Source organism: Epinephelus moara, chromosome 23, assembly GCF_006386435.1.
Source record: "Epinephelus moara isolate mb chromosome 23, YSFRI_EMoa_1.0, whole genome shotgun sequence".
NCBI classification, from domain to species: domain Eukaryota; kingdom Metazoa; phylum Chordata; class Actinopteri; order Perciformes; family Serranidae; genus Epinephelus; species Epinephelus moara.
In genome coordinates this window covers 29,121,820-29,141,605 of record NC_065528.1, presented here as the reverse complement: position 1 = coordinate 29,141,605, position 19,786 = coordinate 29,121,820, and the positions used below count along the sequence as shown (strand labels likewise).

At 40.4% G+C, this 19,786-nt stretch overlaps 1 protein-coding gene across 1 annotated transcript; it reads left to right on the top strand.

Moving 5' to 3' along the window:
• The first annotated feature begins 2,162 nt into the window (after positions 1–2,162).
• gnsa (glucosamine (N-acetyl)-6-sulfatase a) lies at positions 2,163–19,045 on the top strand. Its single transcript, XM_050036387.1, has 14 exons — positions 2,163–2,470; positions 3,833–3,892; positions 4,008–4,214; positions 6,819–6,884; positions 10,297–10,395; positions 10,906–11,073; positions 11,173–11,255; positions 11,476–11,594; positions 11,791–11,894; positions 11,970–12,071; positions 13,186–13,296; positions 13,397–13,507; positions 13,723–13,883; positions 15,265–19,045. The coding sequence occupies exons 1-14, from the start codon at positions 2,303–2,305 to the stop codon at positions 15,338–15,340; spliced, it is 1,635 nt and encodes a 544-aa protein (XP_049892344.1). The 5' UTR covers positions 2,163–2,302; the 3' UTR covers positions 15,341–19,045.
• The last annotated feature ends 741 nt before the right edge of the window (positions 19,046–19,786 follow it).

Genomic DNA, 19,786 nt, shown 5'->3' with positions numbered 1-19,786 from the left:
TTCTGATGGCTACTTCCAGCAGGATAACGCACCATGTCACAAAGCTCACATCATCTCAAACATGACAATGAGTTCACTGTACTCCAATGGCCTCCACAGTCACCAGATCTCAGTCCAATAGAGCACCTTTGGGATGTGCTGGAACGGGAGATTCTCATCATGGATGTGCAGCCGACAAATCTGCAGCAACTGTGTGATGTCATCATGTTTTGTGACATACACTTGTAGGTGCATTGTGTTCCTATCTAAGGTAACTGTAGCTTTTGGCCGGGAGCAGATACCACCAGGTGGTACCCAGCTGTCACTGTGTGTTTGGACCCTCAACCACAACACACCCTAGTTGGAGGGCCGGCAGTGATTGGCCAAATCACTGCCTATCTGCTCCTGGCCTTCAGCTTTCCTCCTCTCTCTTACTCCACTACCAACAGGAGGCTCGTTCAGCCTCCTCCTCCGTCTTGTGCGCAGCTTGTTTTTTTGCTCCTTTCGTCAAGGCCCAGAGCTGACAATAATCGCCACGCTGACTTCTGGGAAACCAGAAACCTCTGCATCCGATCTCCACTGGGAAGAGCCACGCCTGCCAACCCTTGTCCTTAAAATCCTGGACTAAGGACTGGTACTTCAAGGCCTTCCTCTGGTGGGCCACTTCGCAGCCTTCCTCCCATGGCACTGTTAGCTCAACCAGAATTATCAGCCCCTTTTACACTGCCAGATTTTCGGCGAATGTTGGGCCGTTTTGCCAGCCAGCTGCGAGCATTTAGAGACACAGAGCCGGATTGGCGAGCTGATCCAAGGTGCCCAATTTTCCGCCTCATAGGGTAGACATATTGGCGGAACCTTTTTAGTTTAAACAGACCGAGGCGGCCTTCCACAACAGGAAGGGGCTGTTGATGACTTGTGGGAGGAGCTGTTGATGACGCCACACGTGCAAGCCACTGGCGGTGGGTAAACAGGAAACAGCTGATAGCAGGAATTAGCGAGCAGCTAGCAGCAAGAGGGAAACACAAACCTGACAGACACTGTAAAGATGAGCAACTGGGGAGACAAGGAATTGCGCGCCCTCCTTGTCCTCGCAAATGAAGAGGCCATTGACCGTCAGATGACGGGGACGGTGAAGGACGGGCCAACTCACAAGAGAATTGCCGAAGGACTGACCAGCCGCGGCTTCCCTCCCACGTCACTGTTTACGTCACACGCTGAGCTACATGTTTTGTTACTTGCTCACGCCCCCCATTGCCCCGAAAAAGGCGCATTCTGTATAAACAAAAGTAGGTAGGCGGCATTTTGCTGCACTCCCCGATTTTGTCTTTATACTGCCAATGTTGAAAAAAGACTGATTGGGCTTTCCTGCAAATTTGCACAGTTCCTATCTAAAAAGGGCTATCTTCTGGTATTTGGTTGACCACAGCACGATGTCTGGCCGGAGGGTTGTGTGCACCACCTCCGGGAACTGCAGCCTTCTTCCCACGTCATCCGCCATCTCCCAGGAACAGGCGGCTTGCAGCATATTGGATTTTGCTCTCTTGGTTGAGAAGGGCTTGGCTCCCTCCTTGATGAAGGAGATTGTCCTCTTTGAGGTTGTGCAGACCGGCCTCTCCTTGCGTCTCTCCCGCTCTGGTGTGTCAGCGAGGGATAGAAGAACTTTATCGTGGCGCCACCTACTTGTAAACCGTCCTTGGGTTAGAGCTGTTTTGCACCCGGATAGTATGTGTGCCAATATGGACCAAAATCTCTGAGGAATGTTTCCAGCATCTTGTTGAATCTATGACACCAAGAATTAAGGCAGTTTTGAACCCAGTACTAACAAGGTGTACCCAGTAAAGTGGCCAGTGTGTGTATTTTGATGCTGATAATTTTGTTCTTACATGCAGGACTTTTACCTGTAGGACACTATTTCTACACTGTGGTATTGCTATGTTTATTTAGGAAATGAGTATTTCTTCCACCACTGCAAATAACCAATCTCTCTTCGCTGTGACTTTATTTTTTATTTATTTAATTAGAAACAGGATAATAACGCAGCAATAAAACATAAAAGGAACAGCAAGGAGAAAAAAGCCAGAAGAATGACAGTTATTCCTAGTCATTAGTCATGCTGGAGGGGCTTCGCCTCTTCAGATCAGCTGACTCGGGCTTCCGTAGCCGAGCAGCACATGACCGGGAAACAAGGAAGTGTTGTGTCAAACAGAAACAGGGCCGAGTCTTGTCTCGTCTCCGGAGAGGACTCGTTAACAACATTTCACGCTCTTGTAGGACACGGAGCTGAGGACAGAGACGGACAGCGGCAGTAGTTTATCACTAATTTATGAAAATGGCTTTAAAGCGTTCGTGCCCGCTGCTCTTATTAAACTGTCTCCTTATCTGCGTCACTTTGTGGAGCAACCTGAGCAACGGGGTGGTTGCCAAATCATCCCGGAGACCCAACATTGTTCTGATCCTCACCGACGACTTGGACATCGCTATCGGGGGTCTGGTGGGTGGATTTATAATGTCTTTGTGCTTTTGTAGGTGTTTACCAGAGAGTCGTGACTTTGTGTTTGCAGCTCAGATTTAACTCGTGTCAGTGGGTAAATGTGCAATTTAATTAAACTTGACATTTAGTTGTAGTCCAGTGTGATGAAGCTGAGTGCTCACATTCCTCCTGGATGGACGCATCATTTAGGCATGTCACAGAGTCAGCAGCTTTATCACTTGCTCCAATCTGCTCCCACCCTCCCTCCTTCTAACAAGCCTCAGCCACAGACATGTAACCAGATCCCATTGAAAAAATCAGGTAATTTAATGGCGTGATATGTGATCCTGGTGCTTGTGGTTAAAACTGCTGCCACCCTAAAACTAGGCGAGAGATTGTCCGATGTGCTGAGAGGAACTCTGGAGGCCCCAGTGTCAATATGTGTGTGGGGATCGACCGATATATTTTTTTCAGAGCCGATGCCAATACCGATTATCATGAAACATACCGATAGCCGATATTTACAACCAATATATGTCTGCTGTAAAAATCATAGTTGACACAGAATTAGCACAAACTTCTTGTGTTTATTTGAACTTTGAACATGAATCTATTAAAGAAGCTCCAAGGTTGTTAATAATGATGATGTTCCTAATGACTGATTCCCTGATGTTTAACCAGTCGACTAGTATAAATGTTAGAAAACACTCAGAAAGCAGTCAAAATTGAGCACAGTTTAATGTGTAAGGTTAAATATTTTCTGAAAAAATATTGCATATATGATGCGAACTATTTGAAATAGTTAACCCCCTTTTTTTAATAACCAAATTGTGTCTTAGATGCCACTGAAAAGTGTCGCACTTTGCTCCGTGCATCATGAACATTGCACGTTATCCTACAAAACATGATAACTCACTAAATAAAATATAAATTTTTGGCTGTGTATTTCACATCCCGACTTATTTCAATTCAAAAAACGCACCCAAACACAAACACTCAGTTTAACTGACAACTATCTCTGAGGCCGACTAGTGAGGTAAGCAACGTTTGATCAACTAGTCGACTTAATCGTGCACACCCCTAGTTAATGAGCAGTGTAGAATATTTTATCTACATTACATATGTCATTTGATTATCTGTATGCCAAATATGTAAGAATAGAGACAGAGCGTTACAGTCCATGTTAGTTATGTCTTCATAGAGAACAAGCTTAGTCATGTAGCCATTTGCACAGAGCTGCAGCCTCATCACTGCTTCCTGATCTGATGACTGTAAGAAAAAAAGGAGCTTGTTGCCTGATTTGAGAACATCTGAGTGCGAAAGCAGCCAATAAATGATTCAGTTAATTAATCTGTCTTATCACACTGATTGTTTTCCTTCCAGAAACCACTCACCAAGACAAAAAAACTCATCGGTGATGCAGGGATATCGTTCACAAACGCAGTGAGTATCATCAACATCACTGTTGCCACAACATGTTTCATCAGAGATCATTTTAATGGCTGATATTTATATATTGGAGATATTAAAACAGCTGTTTACCCTCCTCTCCTCTCAGTTTGTGGCCAGCCCGCTGTGCTGCCCCAGCCGAGCCAGCATCCTGACGGGGAAATACCCCCACAACCACCACGTCATCAACAACACGTTAGAGGGAAACTGCAGCAGCAAAGCTTGGCAGAAGAGCGAGGAGGCCCACACCTTCCCCGCACTGCTGAAGACGTACGCCGGCTACCAGACCTTCTTCGCTGGGAAATATCTCAACCAGGTAACAGATGATAAAACTACATTAAAATGATGGGTACACCTCATAATACATGGACTCACATTGGGTATTAAAGGGACAGTTCACCCCAAAATCAATCTACATATCTTTCCTCTTACCTGTAGTGCTGTTTATCAGTCTAGATAGTTTTGGTGTGAGTTGCAGAGTGTTGGAGATATCAGCTGTAGAGATATCTGCCTTCTCTCCTATATAATGGAACTAGATGGCACTCAGCTTGTGGTGCTCAAAGTACCAAAAATACATTTGAAAAACTCAACATCAGTGTCTCTTTCCAGAAATCATGACCTGGTTACTCAAGATAATCCACAGACCTTGTTGTGAGCAGTTTCTTGTCGGGACTATTTTCTTTCTACTGAACATTATAAAGGTGAAAAGTCCATATGCACTCACATCAGTCCTGTCTTTGTTCTGCCTGGCATGTTTGGAGGGAAATGGAGAGTCACAGGCCTGAAGGGTGGAGTTTTGTAATCTTGGGGGAGTGGTGTAGTCAGGTGTGACAGTGATGCAGGTGGGTGGAGACTTGGGATTTAACAGCACTACAGGGGCACATTTAATTTCAAAACACTGTGCACCATTTTGATTTGTCGGTTGAAAGATGTGTCTTTTAAACGTGTCTTTTTGATTTTGGGGTGAACTGTCCCTTTAAGCACCAAGGCCTCCTTCTCTGCTCTCTTGAGTGCTTTAAGTGTGCTGCTTTTAATTGGGGGAAAAAACCCTACATTCATCTGAAGAATGAGGAAGTGAAAACTTATTTCCTTTACTAATTTAGTTATGTTTACATAAGCTAATTGCACATCAGAGCTCGACTTCCTGTCGTTCATGAACCCGCCCTTAAATCTGTTTATCAGCGTGCACAGAGGCTTTTAGTCTGACGTCAGAGAATATGGGAACTGAAGGAGCAGCTGCTGCCCCTGTGGAATAGCTGTCAATTAATCGTCAAACTAAAATAAGATGTATTCAAAGAGCCGTCTACACACCTTTGATTGTGGGTCATATCAGGTGGAAACAGTTACACAGTCACAGGATCTTCTGTCACACGGTTTAATGTCGTGATAAAGTCCCACTGTCAAAGTTGCATCTACCCTTGTGATAAACAGATGGTCAGATGGGGAACCGAGACGTCCACTTCACCTAAACAGCAACAAATGACACTTAACTTTGTTTACCCACTTCCCCTCCTCTCTCCCTGTGTTTCAGGGTTTCCTAACCCTTTTCACTTTTAAAGTCAACTTGTGACCCGTCATCACAGGTCACCTCACATGTCCTTCACTGTGGACGAGTGGTGAGCAGCATGGCAATGTTTGTCAGGGGTAGGGATCTCTAGGCACCTCACGATTCATTTTGATTCTGATTCAGAGGTCTACGATTCAATTACAGATTATTATTGTTGCATCTGGGGCGGTTTGCAGCTGAGTGTGATGCGATCGGGATGAGAGTCAGCACTTCGAAATCCGAGGCCATGGTTCTCTGCCGGAAACCGGTGGATTGCCCCCTCAGGTTTGGGGGAAAGTTACTTCCTCAAGTGAGAGAGTTCAAGTATCTCAGGGTCTTGTTCATGAGTGAGGGTAGAGATGGATTGGTGGTTTGGTGCGGCTTCTGCAGTGATGCGGGCACTGCATCGGACAGTCGTGGTGAAGAGGGAGCTGAGCCAGAAGGCGAAGGTTTCGATTTACTGGTCCATTTACTTCTGGATAGTGACCCAAAGAATGACATTGTGGATACAAGTGGCCGATTCCTCCGTCAGGTGGCTGGGCTCAGCCTTAGAGATAGGGTAAGGAGCCTGGACATTCGGAGGGAGCTCGGAGTAGAGCCGCTGCTCCTTCACGTCGAAAGGGGTCAGTTGAGGTGGTTTGGGCATCTGATCAGGATGCTTCCTGGGCGCCTCCTGCTGGAGGTGTTCTGGGCACGTCCCACTGGTAGGAGGCCCCGGGGCAGACCCAGAACACGCTGGAGGGATTACATATCTCATCTGGCCTGGGAACACCTTGGGGTCCTCCAGGAGGAGCTGGAAAGCGTTGCTGAGGAGAGGGACGTCTGGGGTGCTTCACTTGGCTTGCTGCCCCCGTGACCCAGCCCCGGATAAGTGGATGAGAATGATGTTGCATCTTGATTTATTTTTATCACTGCATGACTACATTGCTACTTTTAAAACATAGTGTCCATTGTATCCATCTGCGGTTGCTCACATTCAACCATCCTCACCAAAACTCGAGAAGTAGCCAAGCTTAAAACATAAACACGACACAGTGGCGCACAATGTTTTATGTCTGTAAGTACGTCTGATGGTTTCAGCCGTAAGGAACTTAGGGCAATCCACAATACGATATTATCATGATACTGTAGTCATGATACAGTATAAACTATTAACTCTTGTGTGTTTGTCCTTTTTTCTCGTTTTTATGTCCTGCGTGCTGCACGAACCTGCGTGAAAGGTGCTACACAAATAAAGTTTGAGTGATTTATCTGTCTTGTTTTTCTTGTACTGCTGTAACACTGTAAAAACTAATCGTAAACTATGTCTCGATGGCACTTAGCTTGTGTGTATGTGTCATTAAATACACACTCTGCTGTGTGTGTGTGTTTCAGTATGGGCACTCAGAGGCTGGTGGAGTGGAGCATGTTCCTCCAGGCTGGAACTACTGGGTCGGACTGGTAAGACTAGAACTTTTCTTCTTTACGTTTTCAACCTTTCAGCCACATATTTACTCCGAGGCTACTTCCTGTCTGACTTCTTTAGTCCAGTTTTGGACAGAATGAAGCTCTTAAGCCTTTAAACTGGTCCTGTCAGTAAAATCCTGAACCTCATCCTGATTCAGTTCCAGCTCAGCTTGTTTTACGAACTCGCTCCGAAACAAGTCACAATAACATGAAGCTTTGTCACTTTCTACATTGTTTACAAGGAGATGAGGCAATAAAGCACAAACTACGTCCAGATATTTAGTTTTATTGGTCTTTAACCATTTGACACCTGAGAAAATTGGCTTGATTTCTTTCAAAAACATGATCAGATTAACTAGAAATGACCCAAAATTAGCACACAAAAAAATAGTAAAAAGTTATCCCCGGGAAAATTAGCAAGAAAAGAAAAGTGAAAAAAAAAAAAAAAAAAACATTAAAAAAAGGAAATGACCTGAAAAAGGGGCTAAAAATTGAAAAATACATACATATATGTATTCCATAAAATAAGTTTGACTAAATAATTATAATAATCATAAATATAGTTTTTTGTAACCATTTATCCCGGTTTTCTGGAAAAAATTTTGCCTATTTTTTTATAAATAATTTTCTGTCTCTCTATTTTTAATAACTGATTTTTAGTAGATTCCCCCCCCCCCCCCGGAAAAAAAAGTCAAACCGATTTGCTCCGATTTCCAAGGTTTAAATGCTTGTGAAAGGCGTCTGAATGCAGCACAAGAAAACTGATGTCAATCCAGGTTTCAAAAGGTTAATGTAGAATTACATTAGAGAGAGACCTTTAACCTTTCCTCTTCTAAATATCACCCTGAGCACCAGTGGACAGTTTTAGTGTCCCGTGATGGACTACAGGTTGTGTCCGAGGTTTTTTTGTCACCCTAACAATAAAGTCTGGGATGAAAATGATCATTTCATAAAACACAAAAGTTTCCAGAGGAGGTTTCAGCTCACCAACATCGCTATGGGAAGTTTATTTTTTCCTGCCGCTGCATCAGAGCGATAATCTGAGTTCACTTCAGGTGATCATGTGACTGGACGCTCTCTGCAGACGGAGCCAGACTGATAAATAGGTTAAAATTAGGTTTTTTTTAAATCTCTAACTGGTTCACAGAAGTCACGGAACAGAGGTCACGGATGTAATACGACTGCACTGCAGTCCAGTTTATCTTCGCCGTTACTGAACAAACACAGATACGTGAGAAGAGCGGGTCTCGTGACCTGACGGCTTATCACAACACAGTGTCGTGAAGTTTATATGAGACAGAATCCCGTGCTGCTACGGCAAAACATACAGCTTCTTACTGTCTACCCCTACCTCAGGTTAGAATGAGCATCTACCATCTACAACATTACGGGGACATTCTGCATTATGAGGACATTTGCGTTTAGTATTTCAATTCAAGTAACATTCTGAATGCAGGACTTTGGCTTGTAGCAGCACTTCTACACTGTAGTGTCACTACTGTTATTTAATAAAAGATGTGAATACTTGCTCCACCACTGCTGCTCTCAGCTTTAGTGTCTCTGACTGAGGGGTTGGACACCGTGTCAAACAGCTACCATGAAGTTTAGAGTCTTGGATCCCGTTTAGGTGCATGTGACCATGATGAATCTGAAATGTAATCTGCTAACTTGCTCTAGAAAATGTACAGATCACAAGAGCCTACAGATAGCGAGGTGCAAGCCTGTAAGTGCTGACCGCCTAAAGTCTTTAGGTGTTCTTATTCTGCATCTATTATCTGTCCGTTTGCCTCTGATTCAACCATATTATTGGCTTTTTGTGATCTATGTTAGACTTTATAAGCACACTCACTCAGTCCAGTGATTTCTGCACAGTCTCACTAATAAGGTTAAAAATGATCCTAATTTATCATGGTCCGTACGACTGAAGGCCCTGATCACACAGAAAGCGTTTTAGCAGCTAGAGGCGTTTTTTTTTGTAATTGTTTTTCATGAGAATGAAACTTTTTGCTCGCTGTTTTTGTGTTGTGACATGCCTCACGTTTCTGCGCTCTAGGCGCCTGCCGTTTTTGCCGGAGTGCTCTGAACTCCTCGAGTTGAAAAAACTTCAACTCAGAGTGGAGAAACGCCCCACGTCATCTTTTTACACTGTCCAATTGGATGACTTGAGAGGCGGGCCTTCTGTGGTGGTCATGACAACAAGTTTACAGCTGGTAAAAAATAGAGTGTGCCAGGGCTGACGTCAAAACCCGGAAGTTTAGCATCGCGCTGGTTCCCGGAAGAGAAAGTGAATGTGATTTTTGCATTGCGTTTTGGATTATGTCAGAAAATAAGCTCTGTGGCTAACACAAGTTTATGATACTTACAGATTTTGTTCAGCGAGATAATCTTCACATATGAACACCTTTCATACCGCATTTGAAGCTTAAATGCGATCGCCAGAAGTAAAAAGCTAACGTTAGGCTTTAACGGACTACATGACTACTCCACGGTCGCATGACTCTTGACGTCACCGCCACTAAGCTTTCAACTGATTTCGGCCGCTTTATTTTAAAAACATTGTATAATGGGGAAATCGGACTGTTTAAGCTAAATAAGAAGCTGTAATGGCGGACTGCCAGCACTCTCGCCTGTTCGGGGGTGATGACGTTTAATGTCCCCGACAGGGTTTGTAGTCGTATTGAGCAACTTGTTAGCAACCGCCTTTTTTACGACACGTAAAATTTGACGTCAGCCCTGGCACACTATTTACTGACGTGTTTTATGTCGTAGAACAAAACCTGAAACTCGCTTAAGCTTTTGTTAACCACAGACCCTATTTGAGGCATTTTACCAAAATCCCATTCAAAAAACATATTGACTTTTAGACGAGAGAACCGGAAGTGCTAAAAGCGCTAACGGAGTTCCAGGTTTACTGGCACACTCTATTGAGGAGAAACTGGTGGTAGCAATAGCGGTTGCTTACTAGCTAGCGATAGACAGTAGGTTGTCAAACTGCCCCTGAGTCATCCTAAAATATGCCTGGAAGCGGCCATCATGGAGGAGAAACTCCTGGACCAACTGGTGGTGCTCCCTGTGATCCAGCCTCTTTTTTAGGGTCTCATGTACCCACACAGATCTCTGTTTATCTGCTGACAGCCTCTCACCCTCAACCAGAGCTACAGACAGTACCCTCTGCCTCAACATGTCAGGAACTAGATACTGATTACTGGGGGGAAATGGACAGTAGATTGATTACACAGGAAGGTTAGTGTAAGGACGTGATGGGGTGGTAGCCTGGCAACAATAAAAAGGCGCAGTAGCATTTAGTAAAAAAAGAAAGGCAGTGCTTTGTGGTGTTTTGCAACCCGTAAAATGCTTTCTGTGTTTCTGGGCCCAAGAGTGTTTTATAAAAGTTTGTGTTTTCCAGGAGAAGAACTCTAAATACTACAACTACACTCTGTCAGTGAACGGGAAGCCGGAGACACATGGAGCCGACTACAGCAAAGACTACCTGACAGACGTCCTGGTGAGAGAAATTTCACACCAGCACCTTACATTTTGTATTATCACCTCTGCCAAGAAGACTATCTTTATGGGGTGTTTTGTCAGCAGGATTACAGAGAAACTCAGGCATGATTTCCATGAAACTTGGTGTAAGGGTGTAGCAATGGGCCAAGGTAGAACCCTATTAATGTTGGAAGGGATCCAAATTATGAGGCGGATTCCCTAGTTATTCCCTAGTGGACAGCCCTAGTTGTATTGTGACTTTCTTTATTTTAACCAATAACTTCAGGTATTACTCAATAAATAAATCTTTTCTTTTAAGAATTAAGATGTGTTGATATTTTTAAGGGGCGTGAAAGTTTCCGAAAGACTTCCACAGAGTGTCATAAAGATAAGTTGGTTTGATATAAATGAAATAGACTTATCTAGAAAAGATTTTCAGAGCAACTTTTAATATAAGAAGTTACTTTTTAAGCTTTGTAGGTAAAAAGAAGTAATGTTTTTGGTACCACTCTCTTTGTCTGTCTCTCAGGCCAACAGGTCTCTGGACTTCCTCCAGTATAAATCAAACTACCAGCCGTTCTTCATGATGGTGTCCATCCCGGCCCCCCACTCCCCGTGGACCGCAGCCCCTCAGTACCAGAACAGTTTCAACACCACCAAGGCTCCCAGAGACCCAAACTTCAACGTACACGGGAAGGTACGACTTCTTTTCCTCCTTTCATTCAAGTACCCCATGTGAAGATTGGACAAAAGACTATAAAATAAAGTGATTAAATGCATCCCTTTGTCTCCTCAGGACAAACACTGGCTGATCAGACAGGCTAAAACCCCCATGACCAACTCCTCTGTTCAGTTTCTGGATGATGCCTTCAGGAAACGGTCAGTCTCTGCTGCTTGTCACCTTCCTCTTTCTGTCATCTTCCTCATCTCTGCTTTCTCTTTACATTAGATCCATTACTTCCCGTCGCTACCCTCTCCTTCTTTCTACTCCCCCTCCTTTTTAGTCTTTCTTAAAGTATTTTTCTCTGTCCGTACTTCTTTATTTTTTTATTCAGTGTGGGCTCACTGTGAGTGTCTTGTTGCTCACTCTGGCCTCTAGGTGGCAAACTTTGCTGTCGGTGGACGACCTGGTGGAGAAAATAGTGAAGAGGTTGGAGGTCAGAGTTGAACTGGACAACACGTACATCTTCTTTACCTCTGACAACGGCTATCACACAGGTATGTAACCACACGTGTGCACACATCTCCACGTTTTCATGTGCAGAGGAAGAACTCAGGAGGAGGAATTGATACACAAATGATCATTTCTAGGATTTCTTTTTGGGCTTGTTTGAACACAAAGACACACATTTAGACGACTGTGGAGCCTTGATGAAGTTCTCAAAGTGTTTCTTTATGTCTCCTTGTGTCTCAGGTCAGTTCTCTCTTCCTCTGGATAAGAGGCAGCTCTACGAGTTCGATATCAAAGTCCCTCTCATGGTCAGAGGACCAAATATCAAGCCCAACCAGACCAGCCAGGTACAAACACACACCTGTCTCATGTGTTGCATTTTGTGAATTTGTTTGAACTGAACTGACTCATGTTGTTATCAGATGCTGGTGGCGAACGTCGACCTCGGTCCAACCATCCTCGACATCGCTGGCTACAACGTCAACAAGACGCAGATGGACGGCATGTCCTTCCTGCCCATCATGGTGAGATTAATCAGCTAATGGTTTTTTATTTTTCCAATGTGTGACTAAAGCTAAACAGACCTAATGTCGTCATAACGACTGATACGTGTTGGACGACGCTGCCAGCCTGCAGTTTCTGTCAAAGCTTAATATTATGTACAGTAGTCTATAAACAAGAACCCTTCATATTCCTGTGATATGACGTGATATCAGTCCCAAATTTATCTCCCAACAAAATCAGTTCTTGAGTAAACGTGAGCTGAGAAGCTGATCATAAGTCATTTGATGTGATGTCTGATTTAAGCAGTTGCATGATAATATTGATTCATGTTATTATCGAAACACTACTGTTTTAAGACTCATCCTTTTCGTTTTGTTACAAACTTTTTACCAAAAAATTTGGAATCGTGGTTTACATTTTTCTGTTTAGAATTTTCAGTGCTTCGATTCATAAAAAAACTAGATTTCAAATATTTGTTATGAAGTGAAAACAAAATGGCGGTTGAGTTTGACAACCAGACAAATATCCATATACTTAAAATAATTTTTACCTTGATGTTTGCAGGAAAAAAAAATCTGTCTCTTCCAATTTAAATATTTGAAATTACCATGGATTGATTTTCACATAAATATTAGATACTTATTTATCAAACAAAAAAAAAAAGTTTTTTTTACATAGAACTTAATCCTTAATATAATTTTTAAATATTAGTAATGTTATGTCATGCTGTCTTTTTAATCTGTGTTTTAATTTGGAGTTATTTATTTTAATTTGGAGTAATGTTATAGCGTCAGTTTTCAAGTTTTAAACATTGTTTTTGTTACATTAATTTTATCACTGTTGTTTATATTATTTAATTCTATTTACTTATTTATTAATTTGTATTTATTTTTTGTTTTATTGTTGTTATTCTTTGTTGCTTGTTGTTTTCTATTGTAATTGTTTGTTTTGGGGTTTTTGTTACGTGAAGCGCTTTGGGCTACATGTTTGTGTGAACGCTGGTATCTAATTAAATGAATAGGTTAAATGTTGCAGTGCTGAAGTTCAGAACATGAGTGACATTAATAAATGAGTTTATAAAAATATGATGGTCATGGACAGATCTAATTTGTGTATCTGTGTCTCCATCACCAGGAGGGGAAGATGAACAGCAGCAGCTGGAGAACAGACATCCTGGTGGAGTATGAAGGAGAAGGAAGCAACGTGACCGACCCCTCGTGTCCTCTGCTTGGACCTGGAGTGTCGGTACGTGATCGAAATTTATTTTTATCTGTTGGCGGATATAAGCAAAAAAAAAAAAAACAACCTCATCATTCTCTGTCTTCCATCTGTCCTCTTTCTGCAGGAGTGTTTCCCAGACTGTGTGTGTGAGGACTCGTACAACAACACTTACGCGTGTGTGCGCACAGTCGCCCCCTCTGCCAACCTGCAGTACTGCGAGTTTGATGATAATGAGGTCTGTCTTTCTTCTGTCTGTGTTCAGTTTATGTTATCTGATTAATTCTTGTGACCTAAAGAGATTTTAAAAAATTACATTTTTACTTCTAACTGCTATTTGTGTGTTAGATTCTTTACTGTGGCGCCACCTGGTGGTCGAATGCCTCTGTGCTTTAGTTCCTTGAGGTGTTTGGTTTGACAGTAGCATTGTTTGTGGATGTGCGTCAACTGTAGGTGTTTGTTGAAGTCTACAACGTGACAGCAGACCCTTACCAACTGACCAATATCGCAAAGACCATCGACCAGGAAGTCCTGGAGAAGATGAACCACCGGCTGATGATGCTGCAGTCCTGCTCAGGACAGTCGTGTCGGACTCCCGGCGTGTACGATACAAGGTCTGTTCAGCACTGCTATGTTTGATTGTTTCACTGAAAAGTAAAAAACATTTTCGTTGTATTTTCACCCAAATTTTATTTCCTCACTCTTCTGTTTTGTTTCCTGCTGCAAGGCAATGATTAACTCATAAATCAAGTGAAGAAGGGTCGCACATCAAAAAAACAAAGTACAAATACATGTCTGAAAACAGTGCATGCATATTTTTAGAATAAGAAAACTGTTTGGTTTTTTTAGAAGGACTTGCTTTCTCTTCAAATGCAGAAAATGCTTAAATAAATATAAACAAGTTTTACGTTGGTTCAGACCAAAACGTTTCCTAATTTTTGACTACATTATACAACTGTGTGGAGAATTTCTACTACTGACTGACAGCAGTTTACAGTAAACACTTGTGATGAGCAGTGAAAAACTGGGGGTGAAATAAGTGAAATAAGTGAAAAACAAAAAAGCGGCTCAGCTACAGCATGACCATTACCAGATGGGTTTTTTTTTAAATCAAATTTACATAAACATTTTTTTTTGTTTTATCCAAATCTGATATTTTAAACTCAAAATTTCACAGTGCCAAATTTGGAAACATCCCCTCAAAGAGCTCTTGAGATATCGTGTTCACGTAAATGAGATGGATGCAAGGTCATGGTGGCCTTTGACTACCAAAAATTAACCAGTTCATTGTGGAGTCCAAGTGGACGTTTGTGCCAAATTTGAAGAAATTTCCGTAAGGTGTTTTTGAGATACTGTATTCACTAGAATGTGACGGACAAGGTTACAGTGACCTTGGCCTTTGACCTATGACCACCAAAAATTAACCAGTTCATCGTTGAGTCCAAGTGGACATAAGTGCCACATGTTAAAGAAATTTCCTCAAGGTGTTCTCACCACTGCTAAATGTATAGCGCTTTGAAATGCTTTGAAGTTCAGCGAGTCAGTTCAGAAAGTGCTTTTCATATTTCACGTGATTTGCTTGTTTTTTATTTATTTATTTTTCTTTTCATAAAAATTAACCAGTTAGTTACTGGTTAGTGGGTGTCAGGCTTTTGACAGCAAAATTAACTGAAGCCGACATCCCCAATTTGAACTAATTATTGGGAAAATAAAAACTGTTCTTGAAAGAGAAATAGCTTCATTTAAACCCAAATAATAATGTCATATTAAAATATTATTGAAAATCTTGCTCTAACTCAAGGTTACACTAGAAAATAATTATTTGGGAGTGTATGTTGTCTCTATTATCCCTATAATCAGTATCAAACAAACAAAAATTTCACTCTATTCTGGGGCACAAATTCATGTTGACTTTGCTTTGTTGGACTTCCACAGTACCTAAAAACAGCCTCTCTTACACATGAGCATCAACTCCTCTGTCTTGTCTTTTCGCAGGTATAAATTTGACCCCCGACAGATGTTTACGGACCACAGCTGGCGGCTCAGCAGACTCAGACAGAAGATGAAGTAAGAAGGACGGAGGGATGAGATGGAGGAAGAAGGGCTGTAATGGAAATTGTACTCAGCCTTTCCTGCTGTTGTTGCCTTGTTGTCAGGCCTCCTGAGCCAGTCTCTGTGTAGCTGGATGGAGAAGGGATCAGGTGGGGGGTGGGGGGGTGGGAAAGGTATCACATTTTGGGTGGGTTTCCATAGAGACTGGAGGCCTCTCTGGGTGCAGGACCCACATTTAAAACTCCACACTGGGCTGCTGTTTAGTGAATTTGTCAGTAGGTGTGCAGGGGTGGATTTTACTCTCACAAGCCATTAATTCCTGTTTTCTTGTAAAGTGTTATTTTGTGTTTGCACAGTTAATTTAAAGTCCTGAAAACTAGTGACAAACATCAAACACAGTTCTTATACATTCATGTTTGTTATGTCTGTTACTCTTGTCGTGTGATAATGACACGAACATCAAGATCAAAAGGTCAAAGCTGAACAAAAGGTGAACTCTGACCCGTGGGCGGATGATTGAGCGAGTACTTGTAGGACAGACGTGTGATGTGATCCTACCTTAGAGAATAAGTAAGAGAACTGGGTTATAGAGCAAGAAAAGAGTGCCACCTACAGGTAAATTCACAAACAGGCAGTCCAACAGGAAACACATCTCACAGACATGAGTGCCTACTGACAGAGACGGAGATCAAGGCCGACATACATTCACCCCCCCCCATTCACTGTTACTTCCACAGTTAACTTCATATTAATGGACTGAATGACTGAATAGTTCTTACACACTGAAAGTAGCCAACATGTGGTTTGATGGTGGTTTTAAAAGGTAAACTTAATGCCAATTTGGACCCAGCGTGTACGATACAAAATGTTTTTGTCACAATAAATCAAATGAGTTGAAACTATGGAAGCCCATTCACACCAATTTGATAAAAGAAAAAGGTTCTGCAAGTCATGATAATGATAATTTTTCATTGAAATAACGACTTAGTAACTCAAATAATGACCAAGTCTGGCAAAGTAATGAGACTTTGTGTCAAAATAATGATGAGTTAATGTCTCAAGTGACTTAGTACTTCAAAATGATCAGAAACTTTCTCAAAATAATGACTTATCTCAAGTAAATGACTTAGTATCAAAATAATGAACCAATATCGCAAAATAGTGACTTAGTATCTCAAAAATATTTTCTCAAAATTGAGTTAGTATCTGAAAATGAGTTAGTGTTTCAAAATAATGAGAAACTTTCTGAAAATAATTACTTAACATCTCAAAATAATAAATTAGTGTATCAAATGAATGACTTAGTATCTTAAAATAATGACTTAGTATCTCAAAATAATGACTTAGTATCTCAAAATCATGACTTAGTATCTAAAATTAATGACTTAGTATCTCAAATTAATGACTTAGTATCTCAAAATCATGACTTGGTATCTGAAATTAATGACTTAGTGTCCGAAAATAATGACATAGTATCTCAAAATGACTTAGTATCTTAAAATAATGACTTAGTATCTCAAAATCATGACTTAGTATCTGACATTAATGACTTAGTGTCCGAAAATAATGACATGGTATCTCAAAATGACTTAGTGTCCAAAAATAATGACTTAGTATCTCAAAATGACTTAGTATCTGAAATTAGTGACTTATTATCTGAAAATAATGACTTAGTATCTAAAATTAATGACTTAGTATCTGAAAATAATGACTTAGTATCTCAAAATAATGACTTAGTATCTAAAATTAATGACTTAGTATCTGAAAATAATGACTTAGTATCTCAAAATGACTTAGTATCTGAAAATAATGACTTAGTATCTAAAATTAATGACTTAGTATCTCTAAATAATGACTTAGTATCTAAAATTAATGACTTAGTATCTGAAAATAATGACTTAGTATCTAAAATTAATGACTTAGTATCTCTAAATAATGACTAAGTAGTTCAAATTAATAAATTAGTATCTCAAAATTAGAATTTTTCTCAAAATGTGTTCTTTCAAAATAATGACTTTTTATTCTGAATTGATGACTTAGTATCTTAAAAATGAGAATTCCTTAAAAAAAGGGGAAACAAGTCTAAGACTAATGACACATTAATTTGAGATACTATGTAACTTTTTAGAGATAATGAGAGTTTGTCATTATTTTGCGACAAGTTATTATTTTTCAATGTTAAGTAATTACCTTGCAATACTAAGTTATTATTTTGAGATATTGGTTGTTATTCAAGAAAGTCTTTCATTGTAATGAGTCACAGGATTTTGTCTTTTTCATTATCTTGGCACAAATGTGCTTCCATAAGAATCACACAACTTAATATTTAATAAATAGAAACAGGAATTATAGAATTAAAAGTAATCAGATCCTCAGCAATCAGCGACAAGAACAGGTCTCATTCAAATGTATGAGGGAACATTATAGTAAAAAGCAACTTTTGTAAATAAAGTCAGGAAATGTTTAACAATTGTCAGCAGCATCAGAGAAAGCCTCCATTTAAGTTTAAATTACACATTAAAGATTTAAAGCCTCATTATTACTGACAGTTTAAGTGTCTCCTACACATCAAACCTACGTTATTTCAGTGATTCATCTCTCCTGTGAGCAGTGTTAAAGCACCTTTCATCCACAAGTTTCACATTAATCAGCACTTTGTCTTTTCTATTTTATCGTGTGTTGGACATTTCATACTGTGTTAAATGGTCACAAAAAACAGTGGTTGGCTACAGAGATTAACTTCCTAATGGACAGGAGGGAGCAGTAATTTTAGAAAGATAGAAGATACATCTTGCCAAAAAAATAAAAGTTATTATTTCCATCTTCAGGGTTTCAGTCAGAGTTTTAAATTTTTTTTTTTGTTGTTGTTTGTTTAGTTTTATTTATGTTTCTAACAAGAATTCACATTTTGTATTTGGGAATGTGAGAAATGAAATGTGAGAACTCCAGATGGCCAAACCAAAATAAAAACAACTATATTTGATATGTTTTTTAAAGCGACCTCCTTCAAACTTTAAGGGATAACGTTTTGGTTTATTTTTGCCATAAACTACATATAGACAAAAAAATCTAAACACTTTCTTGAGTCCTTCTGTCACAGAAATCTGCTGGGATTTTAGATTTCTAAATGATCGATATATTTCAATATTTTAAATTTCAAATCAAAGCTGCCTATAGCCGCTATTTTTGTGACGATAGATTAATTTTAAATTTAAGATCAAATCTGTGCAGATTAACATCCAACCAAAGATCTGATCACGGGACTTTTGAGGGAACGTGTTAAACAGCATTTAGAAAGTCTCGTCACGTCTGCATGACATTTGTGTATTTGTGTGTGTGTGTGTGTGTGTGTGTTACTTCTGATTGTGAATTATTTTCTCACTGACAAGCGAAGCCGACAGACATGCTGTTTAATTGTGAATCAATGACTCTCCATTTTGTTCCACTGCTACTGTGGCGTTGTAATAATTCATTCACGCAGCTCTTTCTTCCTCTGTGGTTTCAGATTCACATCTGGACTGAATTAATGTGACAACACTGAGATCAACATGTGATTATATTTCCTCTTGTTTCAATTCACTGATGCACTTTCCAATCTGTCAGAACTGTTTTTATTTGGAAACAACCCTTAGTTTTATTTTTAATTTTAGAGTAGTTTTTGATGATTATGTATTTTTGGCTTGTGTTTTTGTCCAAATAAAGAGATTCTCAAAATATCACAGAAGGTCCTGCTCATTGTCTTAATTTATATCTAATGTTAACGTCATTCCTCGGGGTTCATAAAGCTTAGGGCTGGTAAGATTTAAGACTTAATAAGACCCTTTAATGCCACCTGGAATGAAATTTAAGACAAATTATGCCCAAAACTGAAGGAGAAAATAAGACATGAACAGACTTCAATTACAGGAAGTTAAGGACAATTTTGCCCGAATGATTTCTGTAACATAAAACGTGACTTTGAGGGTAACGTAACAGACTGCTAAATACATTAGCAGTTATTAAGAGATTTTAGCAACTCAAGAAAAATAAACAATACATAAAATACTGATGCACGTCTAAGTATTTTAACGACTTTTGAAATGTCGATTCAAGACATTTTATTCCTGAATATTCTTACTTTTTATTTCTTTGGTAAGTGACTATGGTATAAGCAGGATAATGCTCCATTATCACTTTTTAACAGCCTTCGTGGAGGCTCCGCTGCACGTCAGATGGTTCACGTCTCCCCATTGGCTGTTAATGGGCAGCTCGTCGTGTTTAATCCTTTACTTGTGAAAAATTTGAAACTTGATTTTTCTTTTTGTTGCATTAAAATATTTTCTCTAAAGATAACGTAAGAGGGGCGTCGGTAGGGTAGTGGATAGTGCCGGCCTTGCTGCAGCAGTTGCAGGTTCGACTCCGGCTTGCAACCATTTGCTGCATGTCACCTCCCCCGCTCTCTCTCTCTCACCCCATTTCACTCTGT

Coding starts and splice junctions, on each gene's coding strand:
- gnsa (XM_050036387.1), top strand. CDS start 2,303: ATGAAAATGGCTTTAAAGCGTTCGTGCCCGCTGCTCTTATTAAACTGT. Junction 2,471..3,832: donor ACATCGCTATCGGGGGTCTG/GTGGGTGGATTT, acceptor TTTTCCTTCCAG/AAACCACTCACCAAGACAAA. Junction 12,072..13,185: donor TGTCCTTCCTGCCCATCATG/GTGAGATTAATC, acceptor CTCCATCACCAG/GAGGGGAAGATGAACAGCAG.